The sequence below is a fragment of the Mobula hypostoma genome, chromosome 11 (assembly GCF_963921235.1).
Source record: "Mobula hypostoma chromosome 11, sMobHyp1.1, whole genome shotgun sequence".
Taxonomy (NCBI): Eukaryota; Metazoa; Chordata; class Chondrichthyes; order Myliobatiformes; family Myliobatidae; genus Mobula; species Mobula hypostoma.
The window spans coordinates 20318011-20331358 of NC_086107.1; the positions used below are offsets into that span (position 1 = coordinate 20318011).

The window sequence follows — 13348 nt, forward strand, 5'->3', positions numbered from 1 at the left end:
TGAATTGACAGGACAAAGAACAGCTTTGAAAATGTACAAACTATTTCATTTAAAGAAAGTGAACTGTTAGATCCGCTGTAAAAAATGCACTGCAATGCGGAAGGATGGTCTTGTAAAAACTAGGAACTTGATTTTTTTTCAATAGAAAGAGAAGCTGCGAACGTGAGGTTCTTGATTTGGTGCACATTCAGCAAATCAAAGGGCTGGGTGCCCACATCTATTCAAAGCTAAATATGAATGTCATGGATTAAATTGACGTCAGGGTGGGGAGAGCATGCGGGAATTGAAAGAAAACTTGTCAATTTTTAATAAACTTCCATCTCCGCGAGGCAATAACACAGGCAAGGAACCTGCGGTGAGATATCGAACCTTTGATGCCGTTTCCATAGCATCCACGACCCAAGTAAGCGCCTGGTGACGGTGAGGGATTTGCTCTAATCCATTCAAATCCCAGAGAAAGTTGGCGATTGAACCAACACCCTCTTGTTCTAACGCAATTCTGTTACGCGCTGCTACTGTCCAAGGTGCTGAATACGGTATCCGCCAATTTCCCAATGCAAAGTATTCCAATGATCGATTGCGCCAGGTAGCTTTGTTTTGTCTCTGCTTGCGACTGAAAAGTCGTGCTTATTTAGATACTTTATTAACCTTGATCTACAGACTACATCCGTGGATTATATATTTTTTTAAACAGCAACAATACATTTTCTGATGCTGGATCCCCTAAACATCATGGCAGTTTCTGAATCTTCAGTGGCTGGACACGGGCAACCAAATAAGACTGCCTCATTTCCTCTTTGAACTTCGAATCACAGCAGCATATCAGGTCTTATGTATGAGTCGTACGCTCCTCTGTAGCTTTAGAGCACTTGATCGTTTCACCACGTTAATTCTAATGAACTGTCATTATCTCTAGCATGACACTTTCATAAGAGTTTCTGCCTGATCACTTTCTGAGGGTATGGATACGGTTAAGGAACGGGTTTTTGCTCCTGGCAAAGAGGGGCTGAAAAATTTTGCCGGGAAATCTCTTGGTCACCTGTACAGGTAAGACTTCTAAAATAATTGTCATTCTGCACATCTATATATACATTAAAGAACATCTCTTAAATATAGCTGAATCGTATTTAGGGAAAGTATTACAAATAAAACATAGATTAAAATGTGATTATAATGCTGTAAAATTATCAACATCTTCTGTTGACTTAATGTATGCTCCATAAGATTTGTGCATGATGTTCTGTCACACAACGTTCTCTTGTTACCCCTTTCCCCAATATTTGCCTTTGCTAGTAACAACTCAGAAGCGAGTAATTTAAACATGGCTGCCAATAATTTCCCCCGAAGTGTCATCTATACTAGTGTTAAACATTTTTTTAGAATATGGAGTTAAGTGACCGTTGTAAATGTGAATTTTGCCGTGGTTTTGGAGCAATCGACTTATTGCAAATATGGTTCCATTCCACAGCTGTTTTAGTGTAATCACCTTTGGGATCAGCCTGAAACATGTAAATAATTAATATCATAAGGGATGTCTACTTCTACATTTGACAGCTCCCTGCATTATCCAAAGCGCTGTATACATATCGATCTGTTTAATAATATATCTATACCACCGTGTCTTTCAATCAAAACAACAATCACTCGAGGCCGTTCTCCACCCCCTTCCTTCCACCACCTACAACTATAATATTGTTGCGGATCTTTGCGGTATAATTAGTCAAAGTTTTTTTTTCATTAAAGGTACATCAGTCTATTTACACAAATGTTTGTAGAGACGCGGGTATTTTGAAGTTTAAAAACCTGTTTGATATAAGCACCTGAATACATTGGTCCTAACCTCAAGCATTCTTTGGCCTACTGGTCAATTTATCTGCTATACAGTACATGCTTTCATTTCAGCAAACCTTTTACATCGAGATTGCAATAAAACACACGCCTTTGACTATACTCTAGCCAATTGATATTTCTTTTGACATATCAGTGCATTATGAGCTGCAACCTCTCCTGCTTGTTGCATCTAAACAGGGCAACGCCATCGATACCTGTGAAATCAAAGTTTTCTTTTGCTCATTTCACTGTGTGTTTTTTCCCGAATCTTCACAACATTTCAATATAAATCAGTCTTAGTAGATAATTCGGGCTTCCACTAAAAAAATCACCAAACATTATTTCTATATCAGATTTATTAAAATAATGCAAGTCCTATTGTTTCCAGATTACCTTTGTAAATAATGAATTTCGTTTCTATTTTAACGAAGATTCGTAATGCATCCCAGACTGAACTCAGATCTTTAATTACTACCCGCAAATTCCGTATATATTGCGCATTAAAATACATTTTCACGGACATCATTGTAAACAAATACAGTATATTAAAAACCTGACTGATAATTACAGGGAGTACTTGCTCCTGATTATAATCAATTCTGGTCTCGCTTCCCATATTAAACTGATACTCTGTGGTGATTATCAAGGGTTTTTTTTATCGGATTCATGTGACATATAAAACGAATACTTAGCAAAGGCAAAATATTTGATGTACAACACTATCTTAAGCGATTGAATCCATGCGACCAAATTGAAACAATAAAATTGAATAACGACGCTTCTTATTTTAGGAACGATCCATTCCGATGGATGGAAGAAATCCTAAAGAAATTAAAATAATGTTTCTGTGGAATAAATACCATTGTTTTCTGATGCAGAGTGTTGGAAAAGAGACAGCAACACGGGGAAAATATCGAGTTGACTGAGGATGGAAAGGTACAGAATGTCCGCCCCAAGAAGCCGCCTCTCTGCGATTGCACCTGTTTCGGGTTACCTCGCAGGTACATCATCGCCATCATGAGTGGTCTCGGCTTCTGCATCTCCTTTGGCATCAGGTGTAACCTTGGCGTGGCCATCGTGGACATGGTCAACAACAGTACGATACACCACGGGAATACAATCATTAAAAAGGTGAGAAGGGCACGCCCACAGACTGAATTCCAAATATTCTGTTGATTTCGGCTAAATCCCACAACATCAAAATACTCATTTTAATATACTATGCTTTAGATACATTTGGATATTTGCTTCATTGGGTATATCGAAGACTATAACATTCCTTTGTCCTACTGCCCTTCGTAAGCCACTCCGATCTGCCTTGAAATTAGAATGGAGCTCGGTTCAATTGAGCTATCCTCTCTCGTTGTCCGTTTATTGTAAATACAACTCCTTTTAAACTGACTTCTAATGTTAAACAAATTTCCGATAATTTTGAAGCGTACATGCACGCATTAATATGTCTGAACAATTCATTTCCGTTTTGCCAACGTATAATCTAACTTGCATTTCCCTACTCTCTTTATCTGTTTTTCCACAAGAAAGCGACGTTTAACTGGGATCCCGAGACTGTTGGAATGATCCACGGGTCCTTTTTCTGGGGGTATATCGTAACTCAGATTCCTGGAGGCTATATAGCATCAAGATTGGCAGCAAACAGGTAAAATAATTTGAGGGAAATAAATTAATTGACTGATGGTCTGACGCAGAGTCGGTAATACAAAAATCGAGAATTAGCAATTGCGGATCGTGAAATTATTCGGGATTTACTTCAAAAATGCTCATTTTCCTAAATGATCCATTTGTAAAGTGGTAACTTTAATTTCAAAGAAGGCAGTTGAAGAAAACTAACTGAACGGAATTTGCATTAAGTTTGAAAACTATTTAAATGAAGGAAATGCTATTACGCTACATGGGATTCCACAGTAGCATCATGTGCCCCAAGTTGCGCACTGTCCGTAATCCTGTCTTAATTAGTCTTGGCTTTTAGCCATAGGTCTTAAATGCCGCTTTCAAACACTAAACTTGACTTAGCGCCCATCCTCAATATTAGACCATCAGGGCAGCTGAAAACCTATTGAGATCTGACTATTTTAGTTCACATTTAAGTTGTCCACACTACTTAAAATTACGCAGGAATTAAACAATTCAATAATATAACAAATCATAAAATACGGTTATAATATTTTTCGAAAATCAGATTAACTTTAAATTCTCTTTCAAAATTATATTGTCTTTGCGTTTTCTTTGCTTTAATAACAGATGCAATGCTTTAAGCAGCATTTCTTCCCCCCTCCCCGGTATTTTTAGGTGTTTATGGATTTTCTTCCACAACCAACAACACCCCCCTCCCCAGTACAGTGTCAGTTTGCGTTTCCTTATTACAATTTGATTGAATGGATAATGGAAAGACTTGAAAGACAACTCAGGGCGTTGTTTGAGATACAGAGGCGAGTTGGGTAGCAGGTTGTGGACGACCCGTTTCCATGGAGTTTGCTAATATTTCGGTACACAGGGGGTTTCATCCAACCTGTTAATTGGATCCCTTGCGTTTTAGACCTAGTTCATTTTAATCCAAGTCACGCACTCGCGTCTAATTCAGCCAGGCAGTAGGAAACTAAAATTATGTTCAAGCCTGCTTCAAACGTCTCGGCCGTGTGTACAATATTTTATATAAATATCTGCAGAGGAACGTGTCCGGTGTAGTTACTGCAGTGAACGAAATGTTTTGCGTAACATTGCGACAAGATCGACCCCTTCTCGAGCGGATTACTAGAAGTTGCAATGCCCAGAGAAGACCCCCTTTCATTCAGGATCGGACAATGATGAATTTTGTACACGAAATATGTTATTTCATTCGGATAATTTGTATGAAACAGTTCAACGCAACGCTACAATGAGATAAACACGGTGTTAAGGAGTAAAAGCTAATCCGCATTGTCTGTCGTGCAGAAAGTGAGGTATCCCCATGTTTACAGGTTTATACAATAACAACAAGTTGCGTGCGAACTGTAGTAGAGCACAGAGAAGAATACCAGAATCCTGTGTGAAAAAAAACATTTGCAATATAAAACTAAAGCGTGCGAATGTTCGTATTAATTAACCTCAGAAAATATTGGCTATATCTGTTAAAGCACAGGCCTGACGGCCATCCAAATCGCTTTATGAGGCAACGATATATTCCAATATTATTTAAACATATTGCCAGTGGAATATAGCGGTGGTGTTTTAATATTGCAATTGTTTAATACTCAATTTCAAATAGACTCTTCTTTATTAATACAAGCGGTTACACTTTTAGAGTAAGTGTTTTATTTATTGCCCGTCCTAATAAGCCGACATAGGCATGTATATGTTTATTTGATACGTACTTATAACCTTTACTAGTCCCTTATAAATACTCCACCCTTCAAGAAAAGGGGTCTCCAGACAATAGCTCATTGAGAGGTAGTAAGAATTTGAGATATCTACCGGGAACTTTCAAAGATGCTATGCAACGATGTGGACTTGTTTGGCGGAATAATCCTTAAAAACATTCTCGCCAAATTTGTTTTTTTTAAATAACACAAATGTAGTATTTTTAACAGCAGAAACATTGCGCGATACTGTATTGTCTGAAATCGTGTATGAAACTAGTACATTCACATATCCATCCTGAATCTATTATTTTCTTACACGATTTCAGACAATACAATATTAGGCTTGAAAGAATAATCACTGCCTAACAATGTCGCTAAAATTATTTATTTCATGCGGCAAATGTGTTGATTTATTGTTTCTCTTGACTTGAGTAGACAGGTTGCACGATACATGACTATTTGTTCTGTTCCCCAATGGAAAATAGATGGAATGAATTAAAATATGCCTGCCGAGATAAAAAAAAAAGTCGCTCTGGGTTATAACAATAAACAATAGCACTCTAGTGATAAACTCAGAGATTCTGTAAATATTCCCCCACCCCACCTTCTTATTCTGGCTTCCTCACTCTTCCTACCCAGTCCTGATGAAGGGTCTCGACTCGAATCGTCGAGTGTTTATTCCTTTCCGTGGCTGCTGCCGGACAGGCTGAGCTCCAGCATTTTGAATGTGCATTCCAGTGATAGTGTGTTTTTGATCATCATTTCTAGTCACTACGAATAAAACCTGCAAATTTAATTAAAAAAGAACAAACACCCTTGGCTTTTGTCTCGATTCCCATGCTAAAGCGTCCGTAGGAGAGTGGAGAATAATTCTTCTAGTTACTTAGATGAAAACGACAAGCTAGAGGAGAAGTGTAGTTAGATTCACCCTACTCGCGCTATCGGGGTTCAATTCTGCGCCCGAGTTTGCGGCTTATTGTCTGCAATGGTCACTTGGAAATTATAGATTAAACGCATCTTCACTTTGGTCCAAGTAGATTTGATGTGGCGTCCCTACCATCATTCGAGACAGACTTTGGAGGAACCATACCTTGATAAATTAAACCAAATACATTCACATCAACCACGGATATGGGCGCACAATAAACGTCTTCGGTGCTCCCACGGCATTTTTTTCTGGCTATAATTATAGTTAAACGAGGAATATTTTTTAAAAAATTCAAACTGCGGGTATTTCTCAGCTTGCTCAGACACTTTGAGGAATTCCATGGAAATTAAATGCTGAAATCATCGACCTACGGTGGCATGCTTATCCAAACTTTTATTGGGACTTCATAGTTTCACTAGTCAGTTTATTATTACACAGTATTGGTTGAGTTTAGTATTAGCAGCAGCAAAACACAAAAAAACATGAATTCATTAAAGATGCGCATAACAGTCAATTTATGTACAGTTCGCTCTTGGGGGAAAAAAAAAGCGTTTAAAAGTTGGGAAAGGTTCCAGCTCTACATGTTTAGATTTCCGGCAGTTTTCTTTCATCATTCCTGGCTTTGTCTATGCTCTGTGAATTGTGACCATCTGATAGCGCTTATTGCCTTCCTGTACGGGTTGTGTAGTTATGCGTCAATACAGTCAGGAAACTCAAACTAACTTGGCGCGATTTTGTTAAGGAGAATATTATTGTAGCAGAAGTTGGGGGAACCATTGGATGTTATTCTTATTTTACGTTCTTTCTTGACTAATTACCATATAGGAAATGAACAACAGTTCCTGATGAATAAGTTATATAAAACCTCTGGGCGACTCATTGGTATTACTGAAAATCAAAGATTTAAAATTTCAACAAATGCAATACTTTTTCAAAATCCTACAATCCTTGTGTGCAAGAACACCATATCGAAATACTACTTGATCCAATCTTGATTCATATGTCTTGACAACCCTTCTTCTTCCCCTCTATCTTTCCCGCAGAGATTAAAATAACCTTGTGATTAACTTTAAAAATCAACTTTCTCAATGAAATGGCTATATTTGGATTCAATGTTTTTTTTCTTTGACGTTACCAATGACACATTGCATCATTATCCAATGGAAACCTTCTAACAGATCCTATCAGTTTTACAAATGAGATCAAAAGGAGTCACATTTCCGGTTCCGATACCGAGGAAGTGAACACATGCACTTCATTAACGTGGATGGCTATCCTTGTTGAGCAAGAAGAAAGCTCCTGTTAGATTTTTTTTTGCCTTCTACGCTACTCATGAGTCATTTGCGATCTGAAGAGGAACCATCCGGTTTGTGCCTGAGGAAGCACTTACTGTATGAGATTCTGCAATGTAAACAAACTAGCCGGCAACAGTACGTTAATCAAGTGGACTGAAAGAACTAGTTAATTGTGCCCCGAAGTTTGATAAAGGGACACCGAGTTGGTTTATTATAGATTAAAAACTCAGAACTAGGAACTAAAACAATTCTACCAGATTAAATGCTAAAATGAAACTCCTCGATAACAACCAAATATCTCAATATGTGCAAGAATAATCTGTAAAGATCTTTTATAAAAATCATAATTGACAATTGATTTACTGATTGGGAGTCAGTAACAGGCTGCAATCTAATTCAAATGTTATAAGTATCATTAAAAACTAGAAGGTACAACTGACTTGTTCATTAATGTCACCAGAATTCTGGAACAGTATTTATATTTGATAATGAATCTTGTTTCCTTTTGTCTTTTCCTTAGAAACATAGAGAGCGTTTTTGAAAAAAGCTTAATTTGAGTTTCACATAGTGGATAATCGGTCAGCATTCTCCATTGCACATTTATGATGATGAGATCCAAGCTGTTGGATCCTGATTTTCTGCGATCCAAAGGCTCCTTGAAAGTAAAGAATGAGGCATAAAGATTATTGCTTATAATTGTTTTATTAAGTGTTACGAGAGCAGAAATCAAGCAAGAAAGATTAGCCAAGAAAACAAAGGAAAAAGTAGTCATCGTCTTCTCTAGTCAGACTAGAGAAAAAACAAAATTTCAGTGATAACAATTAGTCTATAAACAGCTGGATTTGAGTAGTGTGACAACTGTTCCTGAAAATTAAGTAAATTCTGGAAAAGTATAGAAGCAACTGTACCATAATTACTGGAGAATTCACTGAATAATTACTATATAGGTGGTCATATAAAATATGATATCCTATATACATGTATATAGGTGATCATCTTTTCTTCTGATTTGGATTAAACCTGATTCTGACATAAGCAGGCATAGACAAGTTTAAGCTACAAGAAAAATACCAGAAAATATATATATATATATATATATATATATATATATATAAATAAAAGTTGGCTATCATACACAATGCATAAGAAAACGGAAGATGATAGCAAAAATAAATTGGCTCTTATCATCTGCTATTTAACAAAATATAGCTGTGTCCAATTTCTCCTTTAACAATTTCATGAAATGTGATTTCAGTGAGATGTGTATTAAAAAGTGTATCAGATAATTAAAAAGCCACCATGCTGATACTAATGACTTAAAAAAAATTTTCTGTTCAGTGCTTTCAGATGAAGTACTTTTTAACTATAAAGGTTTTGTTTAAAAAAATCCCATGTGCAAACAAAACCCTGAATGACAAAATTCTGACCCACTTCCATGCCAAATAGTTTAATTAGATGTAAACCAAGCTCCCTTGGTTACTGTAAAACAAAAGTATCACAATTACATTTATGTATTTGATTAAACTAGATCATCTCTGAAATAAAACTAGCAAGCTCATGCACTAACCATCTTCCTCATTGTTTATGAGGCAGTAAAGTCAGTAAACATTTTCATTGCTTTGATTCAGAAGAAAAAGCCATTTTATAAGCAAAAATGGAACTGGCTAGAAGAATTAGAACTATGCTAACATAGTTAAAAACTGGCTATGATTTTCCTACAATGAGCGTGTAGAAAAGGTAAGGTAAATGACAAATATTTGATTGATTCTCCTTTATGATTAACTTCATATTGTCACCTTTATAAGTAACTCCTAACATTCATAGTGAGCTGGAAGTACATTTTTACAAGTACTGGTACTTCCTCAGTTGCCCTGAGGAAAATGAAGGACAATTACATCATTTGGGGTTAGGTTAATGGACTAGTATACAAAAGCCTGAATTATTGATGCAGGGACCAGGGTGGCTGGCAGATCTGAGTTCAAGTAATCAAATAAATATAGGATCAAAAGCTAACCTCAATAAATATAGCCATCAAAGTACAGTAAACTTTTGTGTTCTAGAATATATGTATCTGGCAAAAAATAATAATATTAAGCAATGAGCATTTTATTTTTAAAATATGAAAATAACCTTTAATAGTGAATTTTAAGTGTTATACAAAGTAAGTGCGAAAAGGCACTTTCAGTTTATTTACATTTATACATGAGGGCAATGAAGTTGGAGGCTGCTTACCAGCAATATCCTCTTTAAAGAGTGCCCTTTATGTGATGGTGAGAACAGTCATTTATTTAATTTGTTTTTGCTCTACATTGTTACAGAACTTTACAACATTGAATTTTTTTTGCTGTATAACATTGATACGTTTAGCCTTAAAACTTAGAAATGCTATGTGAAGGATTGTTAAAATGGTAAGGAGATGACAACATTTGGTATTTTTAAGTTATGCACAACCACCAAATGCTGTGCTGTAAACTTTCAAGCAATTCTCATGTAATCAGCACTTTGACGCAAATGACAATCCTCACCTCCCCCATACACACCCTTACAGATGCCAGATGACTGAGAGTATACTGTACAAAGTCATTGAAATTCTTCTTTTTCAATATTTTTATTGATATATAAATTGCATGAATACAAATACAAAATTCATAAGGATACAAGTAAATAATACAAATTACATTACATTTAAATCACAGTAATATGATCACAGTATCCCATATTCCAAATCTATCATGTAGAAAAAAATATTGAATTATGAAATGAAATGAAATGAAATAAAATAAAATAATTGTATTTTATTAGAAGAATCTACCTCCACTACCAAAATGAGCGGATTGGTAAAAAAAAGAAGAAAAAAGAAAAATACCTTACCATATGATATTATAATAATAACGGCTCAGATCCCTACTTTAATAACAGTTGAATGCTTGTGGAAGTAATTCAGAAAGGGTCCCCATAACATTAGAAAATCATGATTAGAATCAGAAATGGAACAACGAATCTTCTCTAGATCAAGGCACAACATAACATCAGACAGCTATTGAAAATGAGTGGGCGGGGTGGCTCACTCCGCAAGATGAGGAAGATCGCCCTCCTGGCCATAAGAGACATAAAGGCCAATACCTGCAAATTAGATGGCTTCAATTTTGTAGCACTATCCTCAACAATACCAAACAAGGATTGGGCTTAAAGCTGATATTGAAAGTGCAGAAAAAGTTTGAAATACATCTTTTCAGAATTTTTCAAGGCTCGGACATGTCCAAAACATATGAATTAGTGTGGCCACTCCATTAGTACATCTACCACAGTAAGGGGAAATACCTGTGTAGAAATGGGAGAGCTTGTCTTTAGACATATGAACTCTATGTACCACTTTGAATTGTAATAAAGAATGACGAGCACATAATGATGAAGAATAGTCAATTTTAAAATAATCTTCCAGCTCTCTTCAGATATGAAAATCTGTAAATCCTTTTCCCAATCTCCTTTAATTTTATCTAAAGAGGCTCTTTTCAGTCCCAACAGTAGACCATAAATGCAAGATATTGAACCGTTATCAAAGGGTTTCAGATTAAAGATTGTATCTAAATTAAAAACTGCAAATAATGGACATCTAAAAAATACAGGAAATTCTAGAATGATTCTGGTTTCAGGTCAAAGAGCTTATTTTGATGAATGTCTGACCTGAAACATTAACTATGTTCTTCTTTCCAAGATGCCACCTGACCTATGGAGTGTTTCTGGCATTTTCTGTTTTTGCTTCAAACTACTAAGTTACGGTAAATCCTTACCTGTGTCATCCAGGGAAAGAAATTGGCAATCATGACTTGGCCTGTATGAAACTACATGACTCCAAAGTACCTTCTGAATGATCAAGTTAGTAACTCAATTCATTGGTAACTAGAGATGAAGCAATAAAGAAAAAAAGTAAGCAATAAAATTTAAAAAGATGTTGCCAACAATTACATTATGGAAACTTAAAATATTGCATTAAGCATCAATAAAGTACTTCAATCTTGAAATTAAATACAGACAATAAATATGAATGCCTATTATACTTAAGATTATGCAATAATCTTTTAAGATATGTTTGCCATCCCCATTATAGCAGTAGAAAGAGATGTCAAATAATATTGAATAGTTGTGTTTATTATCCCACCATTTAGTTTTGGGTATTCTACAGGTTTTCAATCCTCCCTGCCAAATATTCAAAATTATAAACATGTAAATGAGACATACTGTGTTCTCCCTCTGTCCCTCTCTCCCTCTCTCTCCCTACCAATATATGTGTATTGGTACAAATGCAAAGCAAATGCTCGTATTGATAAGTAGTTTTAAATTAATATAATATTAATTTCCATGCAGGTAAGTGATCTTTAAATATCAGAAACATTTTTCTTATTTAACTCAAAAACACAAGAGATTCTGCAGATGCTGGAAATCCAGAGTAACACAAGTGCTGGAGGAACTTAGCAGGTTAGGCAGCATCTATGGAGAGGAATAAACAATTGCTATTTCAGGCTGTTTTTATTCTAGTTCTTTAATTTGATTCTACAGTACTACCCAAAGCCAGTTAAAGTCTCTTCATAGGTTTTGTGTCAATTTCTGTATCATTTTCTTCCTAATGCAGAGGTGGTCTTATTTACAATGTTTATCTGACCACAATATTAAATTGTTAATGCAAACATTAAGTTTGCATCTCATGTAATTATTTCTCCATCTCTGGTAAATTTATTTTGATTATTGATGAGCCCTGTCTTAACCAAGCCTAGACAATTTTGAGAGAGGGGAAAGGAGACATGCATACTAAATGGAAAATGTGGTTTTGAAGGAAAATTTTATTTTCTGTGTTGTTGATCATAATATTACCAAGGTGCTTTAATAAATCAGCCATTGCATTGAAAGTGAGAATAGGTCTATTAAAAAAAATAGACCATAAGACATAGGAGCAGAATCAAGCCATTTGGTCAATTAGGACTTTTCCACTATTCCATCATGGCCGATTTATTATCCCTCTCAACCCCATTATCCTGCCTTCCACCATAATCTTTGATGCCCCTCCTAATCAAGGACCTATCAAACTTCACTTTAAATATACTCAATGACTTGGCCTCCACAGCCATTCCTGGCAATATATTCAACAGATTCACTTCCTTCTGGCTAAAGAAATTCCTCCTCATTTCTGATCTCAATGTATCTCCCTCTGTTCTGAAGCTGTACCCTCTGGCAATAGACTCACCCACTACTGGAAACATCATCTCTACATCCACTCTATCTAGGCCTTTCAATATTCAACAGGTTTCAATGAGATTCCCTACCATTCTTCTAACCTTCAGTGAGGCATGCCCAGAGCCGTCAAATGCTCTTCATATGTTAAGTCTTTAATTCCCGGAATTATTCTTTTAAACTTCCTGAACTTTACTTTACTTTACTTTATACTTTATTGTCACCAAACAATTGGTACTAGAACGTACAATCATCATAGTGATATTTGATTCTGCGCTTCACACTCCCTGGATTACTAGTTAAAATTAGTAAATATTAAAAATTTAAATTATAAATCATAAATAGAAAATAGAAAAATGGAAAGTAAGGCAGTGCAAAAAAACTGAGAGGCAGGTCCGGATATTTGGAGGGTACAGCCCAGATCCGGGTCAGGATCCGTTCGGCAGTCTTATCACAGTTGGAAAGAAGCTGTTCCCAAATCTGGCCATACGAGTCTTCAAGCTTCTGAACCTTCTCCCGGAGGGAAGAGGGACGAAAAGTCTGTTGGCTGGGTGGGCCGTGTCCTTGATTATCCAAGCAGCACTGCTCTGACAGCGTGCGGTGTAAAGTGAGTCCACGGACGGATGATTGGTTTGTGTGATGTGCTGCACCGAGTTCATGATCTTCTGCAGCTTCTTTCGGTCTTGGACAGGACAACTTCCATACCAGGTTCT

At 36.2% G+C, this 13348-nt stretch overlaps 1 protein-coding gene across 1 annotated transcript in view; it reads left to right on the plus strand.

Annotated features, from left to right (window-relative positions):
* The first annotated feature begins 375 nt into the window (after positions 1-375).
* slc17a6a (solute carrier family 17 member 6a) overlaps positions 376-13348 on the plus strand; it is a 53442-nt gene continuing 40469 nt past the window's right edge. The window contains exons 1-3 of the mRNA XM_063063143.1: positions 376-1047; positions 2709-2961; positions 3369-3487. Coding sequence (XP_062919213.1) covers positions 962-1047; positions 2709-2961; positions 3369-3487 — 458 coding nt within the window. The 5' untranslated portion in view covers positions 376-961. The remainder of the gene's footprint in view (positions 1048-2708; positions 2962-3368; positions 3488-13348) is intronic.